Source organism: Castor canadensis, chromosome 12, assembly GCF_047511655.1.
Source record: "Castor canadensis chromosome 12, mCasCan1.hap1v2, whole genome shotgun sequence".
Classification (NCBI taxonomy): Eukaryota; Metazoa; Chordata; class Mammalia; order Rodentia; family Castoridae; genus Castor; species Castor canadensis.
The window spans coordinates 123,673,625-123,696,989 of record NC_133397.1 but is presented as its reverse complement, the minus strand read 5'-3'; the positions used below and the strand labels follow the sequence as shown (position 1 = coordinate 123,696,989).

Sequence of the window (23,365 nt, the reverse complement as noted above, 5' to 3'; positions counted from 1 at the left end):
TATGAGTCAAAGTCATTTCAAGCACGCTTTTCACTCTCCATATTTGACTAATTGGCTTACCAGATCTGTAATAGTTCATCTGTTGTTGTTTTTAATTTCCCAGCTAGTCTGATTATTTTTAATTCAGGAGCCTCATTATTAATTTAACAAAAGAAGATAAGCCAAACTTCCAGCAAAAAAGAGAAGTCTACCCACTCCACGAACACACACATACCACATACACACACAAAACACACACGTGTCTGGCACAATGCCTAGCACATGGTAGGAATACTGGTACATGCATAGACGAATGAAATGGAGGATGGATGGATGGGGAAGTCTTTGTCTCGTTTCATACAGAAGGATGCTGACACAGAGAAAGTTATAAATCTAGTAACAGTCATGCCAGGAATCACACATAGGTCTTTCTGACTTCACACCCTCTCCACCATGTGACATCTGTTTATTCTTGCTTCATTTCACTAAACATTATCGAGAACCTGACCTATCGTTGGGTCTTCTAGAGGAGATTCTAGAACCATATGCTCCTGAAAGCAAACTTATATTTGTCTCTACCTCTCTTTAGAGCCTTTAACTTTTCAAAGTGCTTTTCCATTAATGTTCTCATTCAAAATGATATTCAATACCTTAAGACACAAATTTAAGACCATTAGCAGGATTGTCATAGATCTTTGGCTGTGTTGACATGAGTAAAGAAAGAACAAAGGAGCAATGGAACAATCCAGAAAGTTGGAGGTGAATTAATTTTAGTGATCCAAGTCTTGGTCCCAAGGAAAGCATGTTCAAAAGCAGAGAGGCATTGCATCAAAGAAAAGATGTGTGTGACCATAGGGCCCTAACTTCATTTCCTAGGACAGTCCCTGTGACCAACTGTGCCAACTTGGGAAACCCCACCCCCACCCTTTGCAAGGCATCCTTTGTCTGCCATACGACAAATGTCACTTAGTCTGTCTAGACCACCCAAGGTTAATGAGGCCCTTGTTGGTGATTCTATGTTATATTAGGACTGGAATTTATATTCGTTGGTCTTCAAATAATACGATCCTGTTTTTAGAGTCAGAATAGAACAATTGACACAAAGAACCAAAAATGAAGTAGATAGAAAATACAGTCTGCTCTGTCATATGGCTCAGAATAAAAATGAAGGGTTACAAGACTCAAAGCCTGTGATTATTTCAGAATAGAGAGATGATGGCTACATCATCAAATCTGTTTTGTTACTTCGTTATACGACTCCAAGTGATTTATTCACCAGAAATATTTTTCCACAATTTTTAATAATAAAAAAAAAAGCTTACTATGGACTAGAGGGATGGCTCAAGTGGTAGAGCACCTGGTTTGCAAGTGCAAACCCATGAGTTCAAACCCCAGACCTATCAAAGGAAAAAGCTTCCCAGAATCATCAATGAGTAAGTCTTCAGTTAATGAACCATGTCCTGGCTAAGTAAGGTTCCTTGAAGGTCCCATGGGAAACTCACAGCACCTGGGCAGAGGTCAGATTGAATTAGTATTACAATTATTTATGTGTTAAAAAGTTTAGCATGGGCTACAAGGTTCCCCCATGCCCTAATTAAAGTCCACATGCTCTGTTTCTTTCCTCTCAAGAGCATTTGAGAAGCTCAAAGCTAACCGATTCCCTCTGCCACACGCTTATTTGCATTCATTTGAAAATTACATTTGTAACTTACATATGACATGACTGATTCCCTAAAAAAGTTTCTATGACGGGTGAAACTCTCAGTTTACAAAATATCATTCTGATTGAAGGGTTGGCTTTTCTACTAAGTCCCTCATTTTCAATGTGACCTGCTTACCTGGCAGCTGCCACCATGTCAGCATCATCGCCCGTCAGACAATTATTAACATTTGCAGAATTACATCAGGAGATGAAATTCACCCTTGAAAAAGCTGTCTACATGGATTGTAAATTATTCAGCTCTCTAAACACCTGCTGCTCTCAGTCGTCAGAGCAGACTGACGCCTGTCTCAATGTCTTTGTTGGGTTGGCACCAAACTTCTTTCTAGTTATCTTAAAGCTGTTGTATTGTCGTGTTGTATTGCTGTCCTGTTCTTAAATGCTCAGGATTAGAGGCAAGAGATCTGGCTCAGGACAAAATTAGTGTTTGCTCTGTGCCAAATGTCCTCTAATTCTCTGGCATGCTTAGCCTCGGCATATGACTGTTTACACTGGCAGGTTAGATCTTCCTTAATATACTAAATTGCTTACCCTCCATTTTATTGAAAAATTACAGTTTGGGGCTGATAGAATGGCTCAAGTGGGAGAGCTCCTGCCTAGCAAGCACAGGGCCTTAAATCCAAACCTCAGTACTGCCAAAAAAAAAAAAAAAAGTATAGCTTGGCATTACAAATCTTAACTTCTGACCCACTAGTAACAACTCATCTGCCCATTACACATAAGACTGACACACTCCAATCAAGATTACTGACTAGGACTGGAGACATGGCTCAAGTGTCAGAGCACCTATCTAGCAAGCAAGAGGGCCTAAATTCAAACCCCAGTGCCACAAGAACAAGAAGAAACCTGACTAACGATATCAACTAATTAGTCAGGCATAGTGGCTCATGCCTAAAATCTTAACAATTTGGGGAGCTAAGATTGGGAGGAACAAGATTCAAGGACAGCCTGGGCAAATAATACAAGAGACCCCAGTTCCAAAATAAAGCAAAATGGACTGAAAGTGTAGCTTAAGTGGTGGAGTACCTGCATTGCAAGCATGAAACCCTGAGCTCAAACCCTAGTCCCACCAAAAACTTTAAAAAATAAAAAAGATACCAACTAAGTATCTTCAATAGTATCGAAAAAATGATTTAAAGAAAAAATGTTGCAAACAATACTAGCTAGTTGTTCAAACGTTTAAAAAAATTAAAGGAGACAAAAAGGTTAGCTAGTAACATAAACCATATAAGATTTAATACTTTACTTGGAAACATCTAAGCCCTTTTAATCACTAGGAGCAAAGCATGATTAATTTTTCTGTTTTCACTAGTTAACTACCTAAAATTCAGCATACTGAAGAATTCTGCAAATCAATAAAAAAGGATGATGAACAATCACATAAAATCTGTCATCGTGACTCATCCCCCATAAGGTTTGCAATAGTTAACATACTAGTTTTGTTGCTCTGAGAGTCTTTACGTACACTCATGTAAATGAGACAGAAAGCCTCATTTCTCTCACACCCAAAAATCCTAACTGGTAGACGTTGAAGTGGAAGGGAGCAAGCGGGTCTCCTAGGGTCACAGAGGGACCCTGCTCCTTTCTGTTGGTCACTTTGCTTCTCCCTAAGGGATGCCCTTGGCAGGACGGTCAAAAACAGATCACTACCACATCTGCCTTCCATGTGAGGAAAGAGAAGATAAAGACAGACAGGCAGCTCTGTTTTAAGGATATGACCTCAAAGTCACAGAGGTCACTTCTGCTAATATCCTACTAACCAGAAATTAGTCAAGTGCACTATCTAAACACAAGGGAGACTGGGAAGCATAGTCTACAACAAGATAACCAGGGAGATGCACAAAACTCAGAGAGCTCTAGTACTAAAAAGAAAAGAAGTAGAATTAAGAGCAGGGGATTGGGTTGTCTGTTCCTCATACAACATTTATTAAATAGATACCATAATAAATATTATGACAGTTCTGATCATGCTGGGGTAGGCTGGGGTTTTCTGTCTACAATAGTCTTTTCAAGGTCAGCTTGTGTACCTGAAGCTGTATTAAAACCATGCTTGCTCTAAACTCAGTTACAGTTGAAGATCAAATTTAGACCTGATAGGTTTTCTCATCCACTGGCAGCTTCACAGATACCCTCCTCTCCCAGGCAGAGTGGGGAAGAGAAAGGGGTAACTGATCTTTATTAAGGAACCCCTGTACCTCAACCCTGTGCTAGGGGCTTACAAACATCTATCTCAGTTATCTCCCTAAGACTCTTGGTAGATAACCATTATTACTCCTCAAATGAGAAAACTGGAGTTTGAAGGAGTTAAATCATGGAGCCAAGTGTGTTGACTTCCATAGGGGCTCACTTTCTGTTTCCATGGGTCAGGCTAGAAGATAGACTCTTTCCTTTTCTTAAAAAAGTGGGCCTTCACACAAAAACCCTAAAATACACCTTCACTGGGGAAGAGATGGGAGATAGTCTCTAGCCACAGGGAAGAGACCAAATTACAGCTGCTCTCCTCGGTAGGTGGAAATCAACACATGGTTAAGGCAAAGACACTCTGACAGCTTTGAGTCCCCAAAAAACTTGGTCCCTCCTTGTTTAGCATGAAAGAAGGAGGGTGGCAGTGGGTAAATCGTCCCAACACTTCCATCACCTGGTTTCAGAGGCACATCTGCACAGCACGGCCTGTGACTCAGACTGTCCCAAGCCAATAATCTTTGAATGTTCCATTTGGGTGTAGTCCTGGGATTTGTTTTTTCTTTTCCATTTTATGGGGTTTTTCGTTAGTTAGTTTTGAGATGGGGGTTGGTGGGACTGAGGTTTGAACTCAGGCCTTCACACTTGCAAAGGAAGCCCCCTACCACCTAAGCCATACCTCTAGCTCACTTTGTCCAGGCTATTTTTAGAGGGGGTCCTGTGAACTATTTACCTGGGCTAACTTCAAACCGCAATCCCTACCATCTCAGCCTCCCAAGTAGCTACGATTACAAGCATAAGCCTTGGAAATCTAGCAGTTCTGGCTTTTAATAGGAGAGTTTGGGTGACTAAGATACAGGTAATCTATCAGTCTTTCAAAGTATGTACACAGCTAATAAACTTTATTCAAAGGTAGCATTGGCGGTTACATTCAAACTGCAGTGTTATCATCAAATTGCATTAACTGGCTTTACATTTAAGATACACAGCTTCAATTAGTTTGAACAACAGTCTTGTGTTCCCACAAAGAAGGCCCAGCTTTGAGCTATCTTTAGCTTAGGAATCCCCGCACTCTTGAAAGGAGCCTGTTTTAAGAACTGCTATCAAGAATCAAAGTCGAGCATCTAAAAAAGAAATACAATTATAATGCCTGGTCTTTAATTCTGATCAGACAGACTGGCTCACTGAGCCCAAACAAAGAAAAAATCATAAAAAATAGCCTCAATGGAGTTTAGGAAGAAATACTTCCTTTCTGTGTCATGGGTTGGCACTTTCCCATGTTGGTGGACCCAGCTACCTCACTCTTCACTTTACTATCATGAAAAGTAGACATCCTCTTATACTGCTAAGTGAAATGAATGCTGCATCTAAGTTCTTAAGAATCAACTTTAAAAATTAAATCTTGGCCCTGGCGCTGGTGGCTCACTCCTGCAATCCTAGCTACTTGGGAGGCTAAGATAGGGAAGATTGCAGTTCAAGACCAGCCCAGGCAAATTATTTGCAAGACACTATTTCCAAAATAAACAGAGTAAAATGGACTGAAGATGTAGCTCAAGTGGTAGAGTGCCTGCTTTGCAAGTACAAAGCCCTGAGTTCAAACCCCAATCCCACTAAAAAAATAAACAAATAAATAAATCTTGGGCTTGGTACCTTACCAAGCAAGCACAATGCCCTGAGTTCAATCCTATTAGCACAAAAAAAAAAACACAAAAAACAAGAAACTGTTTTTAATTAAATTTTGTTTGTCCAGTGGCTAATTGGGGAGAGAAGTTAAGACTTCAGGCTTTCACAGTTCCATCCTGCCTAAAGCTACCTGTAAGACTCAGGGCCTTTCTAGGTTTTCTTAAAATGGAACTAATAACAGTGCTCACAGGGTAGACCTAAATAATCAGGCCAGTGCCTGGAATGTTATCACTGTGCAAAGCATGTTAAATGTAATTGCTAACATGTCCAGTTCTGAAAGGTAGGGGTATAAACTTTTGCATTGGGTCTGTGGTTATTTTTCCCCATGGGTTCCAGTCTGTTTGGCCTTTAATGACAAACGCCATCAGGTTGTTATCCGTTGTTAACACCCCAACAAAAACTGAGAGAGATAAATGGACCCTTAGCTGCAGAAAAATTGCCTTCTGAAATAAGCTCTCCTGACTCATCCAGTATTTCTGTGCTGTCCTTTTTTTTTTTTAAGAGAAAAAAATTGCATGTTGGGATTGGATTGGGGACATTATTTTGCGATGATTAAGGGAGGTTATTCCCACCACAGTGTGTGAAATGAAAGCTACCGGATTGTACCTAGGAAGCTCTTGAAAATAACCTTCTTTTTCCCCAGAAAATAAGCAAGAAGAATAAAGATTCCAGTAATGGAATATTATTACAATCCTTTTTTCGTGTATTCTGCTTATCTAAATTGGCCATGATCCCTGCCCACCATCTCTCAGAAATTGAGGGAGGTTCTAACTCATCCATCAGGCCCTGCCTAACAGCCCGGAGGCACCAGGAAGGAGAGTTCTCTTTCTCTACTGCTAGCTTCTCACCAAACTGAATCAGCACTTCAAAGAGCTCAGTTCCCACTCTGAAAGGTTATACCTTCCAAAGACAGCCATGGCAGCACTTATGGAAAGTCTAAGCCATTAACTAAGAGATAGTTGGGTGAAGGTTAGAGAGGTAGGCCACAGGGACTTCCCCGAAAGCTTTCCTTGTGAAAAAAAGCTTTTACATTTACACATGGATATGTACATGGATGTACATGCACTCACACATAGGTAGTATATATGATATAGAGATGTGCGTACATCCATGCATATGTGTGTACATACGTACCTGAGTATTTCCCTAACTTTTGTAATTGCTAATTTTTTTCTCTTTCCTAAAAACTATCTTTGAAAAAGAATTTGAGTATGAGTCCCTAATTTAAGCTCTGCCTTGTTGGAAATTTAAACCAGAGTTGAGAATTTATTTAACTATGATTGGTCACTGAAGTAGGGAGGGGATGCGTGGATACACAAACATATACGTATATTGGAAAGAGAAGAAATTATAAGAGGAAGGAGCGATGTGAAAAAGATGAAAATATCAGAGAGGTAAGAGATAAAGGAATCCCCTTAAAGACATGTACTAAGAGCCTGCACTACACCAGGGGTTGTCTTTGGGTGCCAGGGTTTCTTAGCCTCCACACTAATGACGTTTTGGACCAGACACTTCTTTGTTGTGACAGAATCACTGTGTGCCTTGCAGGATACATGGCAGCATCTGACCTCTTCCCACTAGAATACTAATAGCAGCCTCCTCACCAGCCATGGCAACCCAAATATCTCTAGACCCTGAAAAAAGTCCCCAGAGAGCAAAATCAGCCCTACCAACAACCACTCTACTAGATATACAAAGATAATCCCCACCTTCTGGTTGTAATTTTTTAATGTTCCATAAGAATAGTCAGTCTGAGCTGGTGAAATGGCTCAAGTGGTATAGTGTCTGTCTAACAGGCATGAGATCCCAAGTTCAACCCCCAGCACTGAAAAAAAAAAAAAAAAGAAAGAAAAGGAATGGCCAGTCCTCAGAAGCTGTGGCACTGTCTGTGTGGAGGTCCTCAGGCCTCCTCTCCTTCCACAGCTTGGGCACTCTGGGAACATCCAGTTCCTCACTCTCCATTACTGTTTCAGGTCCCCCACCACTTACACTGGCATTCTGATCTTTTAAAAAGCTTTTTTAGAACAACCAGTCATTAACATTTACCTCTAATGGTATTTATATTATCCACAGATAATAGATGTGGCAAATCAAGGTACAAAATTAAGAAACTGTGTTTTGTGTTGAGTAGAAACTTTAAGGAATGTTCTACGTCAGTAAGCACATCCTGTCAGGGACTTAATGATTCCAAGTCATCAGCACCAAGATATTTCCTTGTTATCCTTTTTTAACAGAGGGCTGGCTGAAACTAAGTGATAAAGAATGGGAAGCAAGTGTTTGTTTTTGTTTAGTTTTTACAAATATGCCATGATGTGCCATTAGGTTACAGCCTCCTCTTAAGTCAACTTTCACCCTGTAGCTTGACAAGCTTCAAAAACATTCATTAGTGGATACTTTGATGAGGTCAGCAAGCTCCCAGCCTCATATTTTTGCCACATTAATCTAGAAACATTCATGAGAATCAGATGGAATGACATTACTTGTGTGGCCTTTTCTTCAGAGTGACACAACCACAAATACCCCTGCGTTTCATAATTCCCTGAGATGTCATTGGCCTGGTGGACCAAGAGGTCTTGAACAGATAGGGACAGAAACAGGAAGAAATTAGCACTCGCTGAGTGCTATTTCTTTTATTTCTGTTTTGCACCCTGTGAAGTAGTTAGCATTGACCAGACCTCTACCTGTCAAATTGCCCCAGGTTGGTCTTTGGAAGCTTTATCTATTTCATTTACTTTCTAGGAAATCTTACCCACTCCTGTACCTATAAATTACAACCCCCAAGTTAATATTGTCAAACCCAGACCCCTCTGCGCTCCACCCTTTTATATCCAACCCATCTTCTCCATGTCACACTTGACTGTCTCAAATTTTAACACATGCACCAGTCGCCTACCTTCCCTCTCCCAGATTTCAGCTCAGCTAACTGCGTTTGCACATTTCCAATTATTGCAACAAGCAGTGGCTCACCCTGCCACCTCGCCACCTTGCTCACCACTCGCTCCCTCTGCTGTAACCTCAAACCTTGTGGTTACTCTTCGCTTTCTCTTTGCATACACTCTTGTGTCCACCCTCATTCCTTTCTCAAATGATACTTTATCAAAGACAACTTCCCCTTATCGTGGTCCTTTACTTGCTTTTTTCATGGAAAAGACTTTTCTCCATAAAGAAATGTGTGCATATATAGACATTTGTTCATTGTGTATATGTGTAAGTAGGCATGTGTATATAAGTACACACATACACACACACACAAATACATTTGTTTATTAATGCAGGGGCTGGCGAACTGTGGCTCAGAACAAAATATAATCCTGACCTGCATTTTTACAGACACAAATTAAGAATGCTTTTTTATATCATTAAAGGGTTGTAAAACAAAAAGGGAGGGGTAAGAAAAAAATGAATAAGCATGCAACAAAAACTATAGAGGGAGTACAAAGCCTCAACCTTCTGTATCTGGCCTTTTATAGAACAAGGTAACCAGCCCATGTATTAGTGCATTTTTTTTTCTTTCTTTCTTTCTTTTTTTTTTGGCAGAACTGGGGCTTGAACCCAGGGCCTCTCTTGCTAGGCAGGTGCTCTAGCCATTCTGCCAGCCCAGTCCTGTTAGTGCATTCTTTCCTGCTAGAATACAAACCCCTTGAGGACAGGGACTTTGGCTCACTTTCAATCCCTACACCTAGAGTACTTCCTGTTAAAAAGTAAATGCTAGTAAACACTTTAATGGATAGGTGAATGAACGAAGACAAGGAGTCTTAATGACATCTCCTGACAATCTTGGGTCACACAGGAAGTCAGCAGATGAGCTGGAATTCTGGGTTTGAATTACTCCCCTGTTCCACAGCTGGTCTGAGAGCTGTCTGCAGCAATGATTTGAAACCCCTTGTTTTCTACCAAAAGGCTCCCCACTGTAGACTGCCTCTAACACATATTAGGAAAAGGACCCTGTAAGACATGGGTGAAAGGAGACAGACACACAGTGTGTTGCAGAAAAGCTGGAAAAATTATTCCACATATCATCCACATTCAATGTGCTTTCACCTCTTCTTAGCTCCACCAAACACCTGCACAGAGTGGGGCGAGCATTGCTGCTCTCCTTGTGCACCTTACAAACGGAGTTTCAGGGATTTGAAATGAACTGGCTGTCAGGAGTGGCAGAGACAACAGAATCCAGAAGTATTGCTTCTAACAGAGGTTTCCACTGGACCAGCATAAATCCCTGCAACTCTGGTGACAGGCAAATGTGCTGCCCATGGACGTGGAGGAGTTTTAACAGAATGGCAGACGCACCTTAGTAACTTCTAAGAAGCCATGGGTACTGCACTTCACTGGAGTTCTGTGACATGCACAGGAAACTCCTTGGCTATCAATGGCCACCTACCAATGTCCAGACGCAGCATCACAGTCATGAACCTTGGAGGTGATGCAATGAGAAGCAGAGTGGCCAAGTGGGTCACATCTTGGGCTTTTGTTGCTATGACAACAGTCCAGAATTCTGCAGCGGCCAGGCCCATGACCATCTGCAAGAAGGAAGCCAAGGAAACCGGCAATTCCATGAGCTGACACAAATATCCACAGCTGTCATCTCTTGGACGAGCTGTTGCGCCTGATCAGCCCTCCTCTGAGGCAGCTGACTTCAGAGCTCAGCATATTTGACTGGCACAGTGTTTTATAGCTGCCAAGAGCCAGCCTTAGTAACTGAGTGACTGCTAGTGGCGGTGTTCACACCCAGTAAAGGTCTCTATGACGCCTCCTGGAGTTCACTTGAGTCTGACATGCAACTGCAGGCTGGCCCTCAGCTCAGAATGTTCACAACACTGCAATTTCAAACATGTCCCTTTGTCCCTCTAGTCCCCTTATACATTGTCAGGCCATATATGGCCACTTTTCTCCAAAAATGTCTCTATGCCAGCAACAACTGAGGCCATTGTCCTAGGTTTTGTCCATCCTTGACTTTTCACCTTAATCATGGGATGCAGCACGACACTCAGGAGGAACTTAAAACAGTGTCATTTTCAACGTTAGGATATTCGGGGAGTTTACATGTTAAATTGCTATCATCATTAAATTTAATAATTACACACACTTCTCTGAATAATTTAGGTGAAGATTTGAGTAAGAAAAAACTGAGTAACCACACGGCTGCAAATGTAGCTCCTGGTTGATCTTTAAACTGAAGTCTCTTTATAAAAGAAACTGCTCAAAACAAAAAAATAAAAAGAACTGGCTCTATCCCATTTGGAAGTAACACTGTTAATCGCAGTGAGGAAAATGTGGGAAAGGTCAAATACTTTACCTAGGAAGTCCCTGTGTCTAAAACAAAAGCCACTTGGAATGAAGATTGTTCAAAGTCAAGTGTAAGGTGCCGTCTGCCTGTTCAGGAAGCTGGTACCCACCCAGCATCCACCCATGCCTAAAACGAACTCCAGGGGATGTCATTGTGACCTCTACCCACATCTGGGGTGAGGTAAGTGGTGACCCTATGTTCTTATGAAGTGTTTCGCCACCTACATGCAATATCCCCAGAAAAGTTCACAAATAAGGAAAATACATGAGAACCTTGTATATATACCGTGTTACACAATAATACATATATATATATATATATATATGTAAATAACTCTTTTTGTTGCCAGGCTGGAGAAAGACATCCAAGGTCTTGAAAAAGCTGAGCTTCAAGTGTCAGCCAGTGAAGAGGCGATTTTAAAGAAACTGAAGTCAATCGAGAGGACCACAGAAGACATAATAAGAGTGAGCGCGAACTGACCTTAAAACTAGGATTCCCTCCCAAATGAATCCGCAAGCATACGTTTTCCCAGTATTTTGACATTTAAATTTTACTTTGTAAACTGAATTAATCATGGTGGATTCTCTTTTCTTATAGTCTGTGAAGGTGGAAAAGGAAGAAACAGCAGGAGGTATGTTTTCTGAGCACACTATTTCATGTCTAAGATATTTTTGATAAGCTCACTGCAATTTGCCCATCGTTATAAATATACCCAAAGTGCATTTTGAATTCCTATCGATTTTACAGAGTCAATTGAGGACATCTATGCTAACATCCCTGACCTTCCAAAGTCCTACATACCTTCCAGACTAAGGAAGGAAAGAAAGGAAGGAACAGAAGATAACGAACAAAACAGAAAAGGTGTGTAACAAACCGCGTTCAGCAGCATGTCTTCAATTTCAGATTTCACAATGTGAGTTATTCACAACTTGCTTTCAGACAAGCAATGGTCCATTTTCCAAAGTTCTGCCAGGTATGGACTTTATAACTTTATCCCCTCATAGTTAGGGATAAAGAGGTCACAATATTTTTTCCGTATTTCTTATTCCCTATTACACTAGTTAGGAATAGGTAAGATACAGACCTGGAGACAGAAAGCTCTTAAAAGCAAAGCTTTCCTAGTCAAAAATATCTCCCCCGGAATGTTTCATCCCACAGATACTCTACTCTCTAGGGTCACTAAAATCTTGTGTGTGTGTGTGTTTGGGGTGTGAACCCAGGGCTTGGTACTTACAAAACAGGTACTCTACAGTTTGACCCACAGCTCCAGTCCCCTTGTGCTCTGGTTATTTTAGAGATGGGGGTCTTGAGAATTATTTGCCCGGGCTGGCCTCAAACCTCAACCCTCCTGATATCAGCCTCCCAAGTAGCTAGGATTATAGACATGAGCCACAGATGCCCAGCCTAAAATCTTTTTGAAAATAAAAGTAGTTTTTTGGAATGTTAGGTATCCTTTACCTCATGAGGGGAATGATTGTCATAAAACTAACACTTCAAAGGCTCTGGAAAAATGAAGGCATGTGAATTGTAACATGGAAGGAAAAGTTATTCTCTGTCTCCAGTTAGCAGTTATTCATTCACTCAACAAACACTTAGTGAATACCTACTAGATGCTAAGAAATGCAAGATGAGATGAAGGAGAGGAGAAGGCACAAAACACGGTGTAGTTTTGCACAGAATCTTACTGACTTTACTTTGCCGGTTAAAATTCTGACCATAGGAATCTTGCCTGGATCATGAAACAGATTTTAGCTTCCCCCAAATCAACCAGTTGCCTCCAGTCACTTGTCCCCATACAGCTGATACCACTGTGTTTTTAGGTCTTCCTGTATTTGAAAATGAGAATAAAATTGAGAAAAAATACAATGCAAAAAGCAGCACGTGATTGTAGACTTCCACTCTCTTCAAAATAACGCTCCATTTTCAGACCTTTGTTGTACAAATGTGAAACACTGTGATTTCAACACGTTGGTGGCCCTGTGCAAAGCAGGTGGCACTTACTAAGACGTGCGAGGGTAAGCATTTTACCTCCCGTAGTGCACGGCACAGCACATTCTTCCCAAAGAGTCCTTCAAGAGTGCGAATCTCTCTTGTAGGTTTTATTAATTGGAGAGAGGGTATCTTTTGATTCCCCAGTGAAAGTTCTTACTGCATGAATCCATCGACTTCTCTTCTTCAGTTCTTCAGCTGTTTTCCTAAAACACACACCCTTACCTAAAAAAGTATGTTACAATACTGTTGCTCATTACATAACTGAGTAAAACCAGAATTTTTTAAAGACCACCTCAGTTGGGCACCAGTGGCTCGCGCCTGTAATCCTAGCAACTGAGGAGGCAGAGAGCAGGAAGATCGAGGTTCAAAGCCAGCCCAGGCAAACTGTTCCAGAAACCCTATCTCGAAAAAGCCCAACACAAAAAAGGGCTGGAGGCTCAAGGTGTAGGCCCTGAGTTCAAGCCCCAGTACCGCCAAAAAAAAAGAAAGAAAGAAAGGGAGGGAGAGAGATAGAGAGAGAGAGAGAGAGAGAGAGAGAGAATCAGAGACTATAAAAGTGGGGGGGAGGGGAGATGGTGGGGTTGATGTAACCAATGTATGATGAAAGGCTGTTCAGAATTGCCACAATGAATCCCCCCGTACAACAAATGTAACTTAATAAAAATGGGAAAAAAGAGCAAAAAAAAAGACTGTGAAAGCAAGCTTGTTTATAAAAGGAAAACTTAACTGAACCAAAGATCCGACTTGTCTCCTGACAGCTTTGTATGCCATGGAAATTCGAGTTGAAAGAGACCTGAAGACGGGAGCGAGCACGGTCCTGTCCTCGATTCCTCTGCCCTCCGATGACTTCAGAGGCACAGGAATCAAAGTGTATGACGACGGGCAGAAGTCAGTGTACGCGGTGAGCTCCGATCACGGGGCGGCGTACAATGGCACCGATGGCCTGGCACCCGTGGAGGTAGAGGAACTTTTGAGACAAGCCTCAGAGAGAAACTCGAAATCCCCAACAGACTACCATGAGCCAGTTTACGCCAACCCCTTCTGCAGGCCTACGACCCCACAGAGAGGAAAGGGAAGCCCTGCACCAAACTTCCCAGAAAGGATAAGGATGAAAGCTAACGGACTGGGCAGTGATGAGAACGGATCCATTCACAGTACCGACAGTGGACTTTCAGAGGAGAGAGGCAATGACTTTGACCGTGTCACACCTCATCCCCAATCAATGACCCAGGAAGCAGAAGAGATGGTCCACACCCCACAAAAGAGACAGATGACTCCTTGGGAAGAACCAAGGGTCATGCAGGACAGACGTGCGCCCTCTCCAAGGCCCAGACTGAGCCCCAGCAAGGCAGCAATTGGGACATTGGAACCCCAGGGTTCTTCACCCCCTTCCCAGGAGGAGGAGGATGTCAGATACAACATCATGCACTCCTTACCTTCTGATGTGGATGACTCAGAACCTGTAACGATGATTTTCATGGGGTATCAGCAGGCAGAAGACAACGAAGACGAGCACAAGCTTCTGACAGGGTATGATGGGATCATCCACGCCGAGCTGGTTGTGATTGATGACGAGGAGGAGGGAGAGCATGAAGCAGAAGCCGAGAAGCCATCCTACCATCCCATTGCTCCCTGTAGTCGGGTTTACCAGCCAGCCAAACCAACGCCACTCCCTAGAAAGAGATCAGAAGTTAGTCCTCAGGAAAACACAAACCATAAGTCTCCCCACAAAAATTCCATATCTCTGAAAGAGCAAGAGGAAAGCCTAGGCAGTCCAGCCCAAAGGTCACCTCTTGATGTTCCAACAGCAGGAGATGGGACCGAGGACCCAGCTTTGACAGGTAATAAACATGACAAGGCATGCCACTGCTGTTTGGTCATGTGACAATCTTCTCTCTGTTACTCAACTCTCTTGGCTTTCTTTGACCACCTCGTGTACTAGGACACGCTATGACTTTTAAATAATGCTGATCTGAGTAACTATCACCACAATAAGGTAATTAATTCACTTCAAAAGATTAAGAAAGTGAAAGGAAGTTGTTGCCTTATTTGGATATTGCATTGGCTGACTTCAGTCACTTGAAACTTGTCTTCTATCATGGCATGAGGCTGGGCATGAATGCATTGGAGTTACTAAGATGCTGGGTCATCAATTACATGTGTGTTTCCATGAAATTGATGGGACATACCTGTCCCATCATGACAACTGCTTGTTGGTGCCTTGCTGTGACTTAAACTTCCTACATAAGCTAACAAGTTGCCTTAATTTTGCAAGAAAGTACAAGAAAAACATACTTTTTAGAATATTTTGTTACTTTGCTACATCTTCTTTCTATCTTGAGGGCTTTATAAACCTTATTTCTTTAATTTTTCTACATTTTTAAAATAGAATGTCCATTTATCTTACACTATCGATAACACATAACTCTGTGTAATCTCCAATATTTATTCTTTTATATTTTCTATGTTTTCATTTCTCATTCTCAATCAAGTTTTTATAGCTTTATAGCTATCTAGCTATTTTGGCATTGAATGAAAAATAACTTTAACATTTTTTCTACCAAAATAGTATCTTCTCAATTTTAGATCCCTTGCTATCACTTAAATATCAATTCTATTATCATTTATTAAAAGAAGAAGAAAAAGAAAAGAACCTGACAAAATCAGCTAGAATAACTGTGTTTACCTTAACACAGTTAAGATGCAGATCAAATTACCCAAACAAACAGGTTCTGGATGTTAGAAAGTGATAGCAATTTTAAATGTCTCTAATTGAAGAACTGTCATTAAAAAGCAATAAATAAGGGCTAGAGGAGTGGCTCAAATAGTAGAGTGCCTGCCTAGCAAGCGCAAGGCCCTGAGTTCAAACCCAGTACAACCAATAAAGTAAATAAATAAAAAACAATAAATATTAAATACCAGCCAGTCCAGGAAATCGAACTGACAATTCTACAGAAGTATAACAGTACCTATGAATTCAAGATGCTTCTTCCTCAACCAACCATAAGCCCAATCTTGGGTTGTTAATACTATACTAAAGGGGATTAACTCCTATTCTTTTAAGTAGTTGAGTTAGTGTACCAATGTTAGAGTTAGTCATCTGAAGAATTTCTGACCACTTGGGAAGTGTCCACTTACATACCTTCCTCAACCACGTGGAGTGATATGGCCCACCATGAAAACCTACAGATACTAAGTTCCTTTCAGCTTTGAGAATGAGCTTTATTTGCAGATTAAACACTGAATCTCGAACTCATTTTTAAAGCAGCACAGAAGATGTAGCAAAAAGGACCACAGTGTTTATCACCAGCAGCCATAACATTCCCCACTATAAAATCTCCCTTTTTTAAACTGGGATATTAGCCAGCTCCTCCCAAACACCTTCATTCCTTCTTCCCCAACAATGTCAACACATCTACCCCAAGAAAAATGACAGGAAGTGACTAATGTTTCCAGACAACGCTAACCATGCTACTGAGCTAAAATAATGAAAACAGGAAAACCTATTCCAGACAAAGTAACAATACAGAGTTCTGTGGGATCAATCTAAGTCCCATATAAACAAAATGCTCCAAATTCCTTGCCTTCCATCATGGCATTGTTTTACCTCCCTCTTCTCCAATTCAAAACTGATGTGCTTGTTTAAATAAGTTTTTAAAATAAGTAAGTCATATCATCATACATCCTCTGGGGCCACCATATACATAGAACATCTAGCCACCTATGGACTTCAAGTTCACAGGCACAAAGGAGACTGAGCTTCTCACAGCATCTACCATTTAAGTCAATTCTTTTATTTATAGTATAGGTCACCTATGAGATAGAAATGGTTCTGGCAGACATAACAGTTAAGGATTGCTCATCTCTTTTCCTTTGGTATAAATACAGTTACCAACGTCTTATCGAAACAGCAACTTTTAATTTGGAAAAGTACGTGAGGGAGGAAGATGAGAAAAGGTAGAGCCTGGGTGATCTAAAGATAAGATTTCTTTTTAGATAAAATTTTGATCAGGGTAAAATATGATAGAAAAAAATTAGGCAATGTTACATCCGTCTGCTCATGTAAATATAACAAGGTTATGTTCTAAGGTCCAGTTCAATGCCAGACACATCCACCACTGGGTGGCCCAAGCGAGCTTTCCCTGGGATCCCTCTGCTCTTTCCTCCCACACCAACAGACACTGGCTTTCTTTGGTAGTCCTCACACACTTATTCTCATAGCTCTAGTTCCATTCTGCCCTCCTAGAGCTGTCAGTGGGAATCACACACTATTGGTGCTGAAATTAACACCTGATAGCAACCAGTAGGGTCTAAGGGATACTGAGAGTAAGGAGCAAAGTTCTCTTCCACCAAATTTAGGGAACTAAAACTGTGTTCTGGGAAGAGAAGGCAGGGATTTGAGAAGAGCAAAAAAGTCAAAATAAAACTGACAGCCCAGGGTTTTTAGCTGCTTCACCTGGGGGCCGTCCATTGCCACACATCTACCTGGAATTCATACCATCTACACTTACCATGGGCTGGAAGGAAGAGAAAGAGGAGCACAACCTAACACACATCACCACTGAATGTGTCACACAGGTTGTGCCTGCCTGATTCACAGCTCTCAAGCTGATGAAGGAAGAGTAATTAAAATAGACCCTTAAAAAGTCCCTAGGTGGGCAGAATGCCTCAAGTGGTAGAGCACCTGCTTAGCAAGTGTGAGGCCCTGAGTTCAAACCCCAGTACTGAGGGGGGAAAAAATTGATGATTGGACTGGTGGAGTGGCTCAAGTGGTAGAGCACCTGTCTAGTTTAGCAAGCTCAAAGCCCTGAGTTCAATCTCCAGTATCACCAAAAAAAAAAAAAAAAAAAAAGTTCTCTACCTCTGCTCTCTCCTGGCATCAGTAATGTAGAGGTCCATAAAGCTGGAGAGTAGAAACTGAATGAAGCCTCACTCTTTCTACTCCTCCAGGCCTCCTCTCAGGGTTCACTATCCGCAGTTCCCTGGTAGGAAACCGCAGAGCAAAGGAAATCCTCTCAACCTGTCCTGAATTCCAAGGAATATTCTGGGCCTTCACGCTACAAATGATTGTTCCTCTTACAGTTTCAAGGAAAATAATGCCTTTTAATGTCATTGAAATGAGAATATTTCCTATAAGTGGACCTTCAATAAAAGTGACCATGGTCCTGTGGTAGTACTGGGTCCCCATCCCCTCTCCTATTTGTGTAAAAGGGCTTCTGGGAGATAGGGTCATTTCTTTTGTTAATACATAACTAAAATGTGGCAGAAATGACACAGCATGTCTTCCCTCCTATTGTTTCAGTAAACAAAATTGTGCAGTTAGATAAACAGCTGGTTCTTTGGCCACACTACGCACGGATGTAATCATATGTCATTAATACAGCCGTTAGGTCAGGGCTTTGAACATATCACCAAACTTTCGGAACGTGACTGAAACAGCTGTACGACGAAGTCCTAAATATGAAGACGTTGCACCAGAGTACCAAAGGAGTGTTACACATCGTAAATCTACAATTTAAAAATGCTTCCTACAGCCAACACATCATTAGTGGTAGAATACTTTTTTAAAAAGAAGCATTTGTCATTTGAAGGCATATTTATTTCTTTGCAAAAATAATTTATTATCCATCCAACTCAATTACTTTATTTCTACATAAATTTGTTTGGTCATTGATTATCCAAAGGGCAGAGTGCCTTTGGACGATAAAATTTAATTAGCATAAAAAGAAATCCCAATCACGAACTGTAGCTTACGTATCAATATGCTTTTGTTTAGTATTACATAGCTAAGAATATATACAAAACAGTCATTGACCTATGGAATGTGTATCTTTGTCTAGTGGTAAAACTGTGTTCAAGCCTCAATTTTATTCCACTTATACTATGCTTGCTCTATTAATTTTTCTGATCTTTGTAGAATTAGGTTCCTTCTCGTGCTGAACCTGCTTCTTGCCCTAAGTTAACCATAGTTTATTATTTCTACTATTTTTTGTGCTACTAAAACAATGCTCACATTGCTGGATAAAACCATCTGAGGTATGTTCTAAACTTTCCTCCATTCTATGAAATGGTCAGTTAGAGAAAAATGAAGACTTTCTTTTTATACCTCTCTCTTTTTTCTTTATTTACAGCTTTAAGGATGAGAATGGCAAAGCTGGGGAAAAAGGTGATCTGAGACCATCCTCCCTACGTAGCCTTCAGGGAGGAAACTAAGGAATGTCCACAGAAGTCTCTTCTGCATATTTTTGTTTTTTCTTGAAATCCAAATATATATATATATCATTATACCCATACTAAGCCATGTCATTATTTGTGACAAACTTTTTAAGAACTGGAGAAAACAAATGCTTAACTTTTCCAGTTACTTGATGTGATTTAGTGGGGGGGGGGGGGTATAGAGAACCAGTCTATTTTTCTTGTATCAATACCAAAGCATTTCTAATAAGACCTTGTTAAATTTAGGAATAAAGTTATTTAAAATATCTTGACTATATTATATTAACTCCACTATAATTTTGCTAATACAAAGATTGAAAGACCATAGGATGCCTTTACACCACATCATAGAAATATTCACCTTTAGCCAAGCCCCATTGGCTCATGCCTATAATCCCAGCTTCTTTGGAGGCTGCGATCAGAAGGGTTGAAGTTTGAGACCAACATGGGCAAATACTTCAAGAGAACCCTGTCTCCAAAATAACCAGAGCAAAACAGCCTGAAGGTATGGCTTAAGCAGTAGAGCACCTGCTTTGCAAACACAAAGCCCTGAGTTCAAACCCCAGTCCCACCAAAAGAAAAAAGAAAGAGAAAAAAGGATGGAAGGAAGAGATGAAGGGAGGGAGAGAGGGAGGGAGGGAGGAAGGAAGGAAGGAAGGAAGGAAGGAAGGAAGGAAGGAAGGAAGGAAGGAAGGAAGGAAGGAAGGAAGGAAAGAAGGAAGGAAGGAAGGATGAAAGAAAGAAAGCATTCACTTTCAACTCTGACAAGTACACATGTCACCACCGTAAATCAATAATGCCTTAAGACAACATAATTAGGATTTTCCTGCTAACTGGTTTGGTAGAAACTCAAAATCATTACCCACAACTAAAAAGGTGAGTGTAATAATTACCCTCATAGTTTGAGAGGAGGTTTTCTGCCCCCACCTTGTCTATACTTTATCCTGTTGTATTAAAATAAATCCTTGCTAAAAATTTTTTTAAATAATAATTGTAGCATTAAAACTAATAGGGGTATATATAGCATGTCATTCCTAAGTATTCTTTTTTTTTAATTTTTATTTTTTTATTATTCATATGTGCATAAAATGCTTGGGTCATTTCTTCCCCCTGCCCCCACCCCCTCCATTACCACGCACTCCGCCCCCGCCCTCTCCCCACTACCCCCTCGATACCCGGCAGAAACTATTTTGTCCTTATCTCTAATTTTGTTGAAGAGAGAGTACAAGCAATAATAGGAAGGAACCAGGGTTTTTGCCACTTAAGATAAGGATAGCTCTACAGGGAGTTGACTCGCATTGATTTCCTGTGCATGTGCATTACCTTCTAGGTTAGTTCTTTTTGATCTAACCTTTTCTCTAGTTCCTGGTCCCGTTCTCCTGTTGGCCTCAGTTGCTTTTAAGGTATCTGCTTTAGTTTCTCTTCGTTAAGGGCAACAAATGCTAGCTCGTTTTTTAGGTGTCTTACCTATCCTCATATCTCCCTTGTGTGCACTCGTTTATCTTGTGATCAAAGTTAAGTCCCTTGTTGTGTTTGCCCTTGATCTACTGTCCACATATGAGGGAGAACATACGATTTTTGGTCTTTTGGGCCAGGCTAACCTCATTCAGAATGATGTTCTCCAATTCCATCCATTTACCAGCAAATGATAACATTTCGTTCTTCTTCATGGCTGCATAAAATTCCATTGTGTATAGATACCACATTTTCTTAATCCATTCGTCAGTGCTGGGGCATCTTGGCTGTTTCCATAACTTGGCTATTGTGAATAGTGCCGCAATAAACATGGATGTGCAGGTGCCTCTGGAGTAACCTGTGTCACAGTCTTTTGGGTATATCCCCAAGAGTGGTATTGCTGGATCAAATGGTAGATTGATGTCCAGCTTTTTAAGTAGCCTCCAAATTTTTTTCCAGAGTGGTTGTACTAGTCTACATTCCCACCAACAGTGTAAGAGGGTTCCTTTTTCCCCGCATCCTCGCCAACACCTGTTGGTGGTGTTGCTGATGATGGCTATTCTAACAGGGGTGAGGTGGAATCTTAGTGTGGTTTTAATTTGCATTTCCTTTATTGCTAGAGATGGTGAGCATTTTTTCATGTGTTTTTTGGCCATTTGAATTTCTTCTTTTGAGAAAGTTCTGTTTAGTTCACTTGCCCATTTCTTTATTGGTTCATTAGTTTTGGGAGAATTTAGTTTTTTAAGTTCCCTATATATTCTGGTTATCAGTCCTTTGTCTGATGTGTAGCTGGCAAATATTTTCTCCCACTCTGTGAGTGTTCTCTTCAGTTTAGAGACCATTTCTTTTGCTGTGCAGAAGCTTTTTAGTTTTATGAGGTCCCATTTATCTATGCTATCTCTTAGTTGCTGTGCTGCTGGGGTTTCATTGAGAAAGTTCTTACCTATACCTACTAACTCCAGAGTATTTCCTACTCTTTCCTGTATCAACTTTAGAGTTTGTGGTCTGATATTAAGATTCTTGATCCATTTTGAGTTAATATTGGTACAGGGTGATATACATGGACCTAGTTTCAGCTTTTTGCAGACTGCTAACCAGTTTTCCCAGCAGTTTTTGTTGAAGACGCTGTCTTTTCTCCATTGTATATTTTTCGCTCCTTTGTCAAAGACAAGTTGGTTATAGTTGTGTGGCTTCATATCTGGGTCCTCTATTCTGTTCCACTGGTCTTCATGTCTGTTTTTGTGCCAGTACCATGCTGTTTTTATCGTTATTGCTTTGTAATATAGTTTGAAGTCAGGTATTGTGATACCTCCTGCATTGTTCTTTTGACAGAGTATTGACTTGGCTATTCGTGGCCTCTTGTGTTTCCATATAAATTTAACGGTAGATTTTTCAATCTCTTTAATGAATGTCATTGGAATTTTGATGGGAATTGCATTAAACATGTAGATTACTTTTGGAAGTATAGATATTTTTACTATGTTGATTCTACCAATCCATGAGCATGGGAGATCTCTCCACTTTCTATAGTCTTCCTCAATCTCTTTCTTCAGAAGTGTATAGTTTTCCTTGTAGAGGTCTTTCACATCTTTTGTTAGGTTTACACCTAGGTATTTGATTTTGTTTGAGGCTATTGTAAATGGAATTGTTTTCATACATTTTTTTTCCGTTTGCTCATTGTTAGTGTCTAGAAATGCTAATGATTTTTCTATGTTGATTTTATATCCTGCTACCTTGCTATAGCTATTGATGATGTCTAGAAGCTTCTGAGTAGAGTTTTTTGGGTCTTTAAGGTATAGGATCATGTCGTCTGCAAATAGGGATATTTTGACAGTTTCTTTACCTATTTGTATTCCTTTTATTCCTTCTTCTTGCCTAATTGCTCTGGCTAGGAATTCCAGTACTATGTTGAATAGGAGTGGAGATAGTGGGCATCCTTGTCTGGTTCCTGATTTTAGAGGGAATGGTTTTAATTTTTCTCCATTAAGTATAATGCTGGCTGTAGGTTTGTCATATATAGCTTTTATAATGTTGAGGAACTTTCCTTCTATTCCTAGTTTTCTTAGAGCTTTTATCATGAAATGGTGTTGGATCTTATCAAAGGCTTTTTCTGCATCTATTGAGATGATCAAGTGGTCTTTGTCTTTGCTTCTGTTAATGTGGTTTATTACGTTTATTGATTTTCGTATGTTGAACCACCCCTGCATCCCTGGGATGAAGCCTACTTGGTCATGGTGAATAATCTTTTTGATGTGTTGCTGAATTCGGTTTGCCATTATTTTGTTGAGGATTTTTGCATCAATGTTCATTAAGGAGATTGACCTATAGTTCTCCTTTTTGGAGGTGTCTCTGCCTGGTTTTGGGATAAGTGTAATACTGGCTTCATAAAATGTGTTTGGCAGTTTTCCTTCCCTTTCTATTTCGTGGAACAGTTTAAGGAGTGTTGGTATCAGTTCTTCTTTAAAGGTCTGATAGAATTCAGCAGAGAATCCATCAGGTCCTGGACTTTTCTTTTTGGGGAGACTCTTGATTGCTGCTTCAATTTCATTTTGTGTTATAGGTCTATTCAGGTGATTAATTTCCTCTTGGTTCAGTTTTGGATGATTATATGTATCTAGAAATCTGTCCATTTCTTTTAGATTTTCAAATTTATTTGAATATAGGTTCTCGAAGTAGTCTCTGATGATTTCCTGGACTTCCATGGTGTTTGTTGTTATCTCCCCTTTTGCATTCCTGATTCTACTAATTTGGGTTTTTTTCTCTCCTCATTTTAGTCAGGTTTGCCAGGGGTCTATCGATCTTGTTTATTTTTTCAAAGAACCAACTTTTTGTTTCATTAATTCTTTGTATGG

The 23,365-nt window shown here is 40.5% G+C and overlaps 1 protein-coding gene across 2 annotated transcripts in view; it reads left to right on the top strand.

Annotated features, from left to right (window-relative positions):
- Positions 1–19,324, top strand: part of Palmd (palmdelphin) — a 49,788-nt gene extending 30,464 nt beyond the window's left edge. For both annotated transcript variants that reach the window (XM_074050932.1, XM_020172132.2), the window contains 5 exons: positions 11,200–11,314; positions 11,448–11,481; positions 11,598–11,711; positions 13,601–14,683; positions 18,974–19,324. In XM_074050932.1, the coding sequence (XP_073907033.1) occupies positions 11,200–11,314; positions 11,448–11,481; positions 11,598–11,711; positions 13,601–14,683; positions 18,974–19,017 (1,390 nt within the window). In that variant the 3' untranslated portion in view covers positions 19,018–19,324. The remainder of the gene's footprint in view (positions 1–11,199; positions 11,315–11,447; positions 11,482–11,597; positions 11,712–13,600; positions 14,684–18,973) is intronic.
- Positions 19,325–23,365: the final 4,041 nt, after the last annotated feature.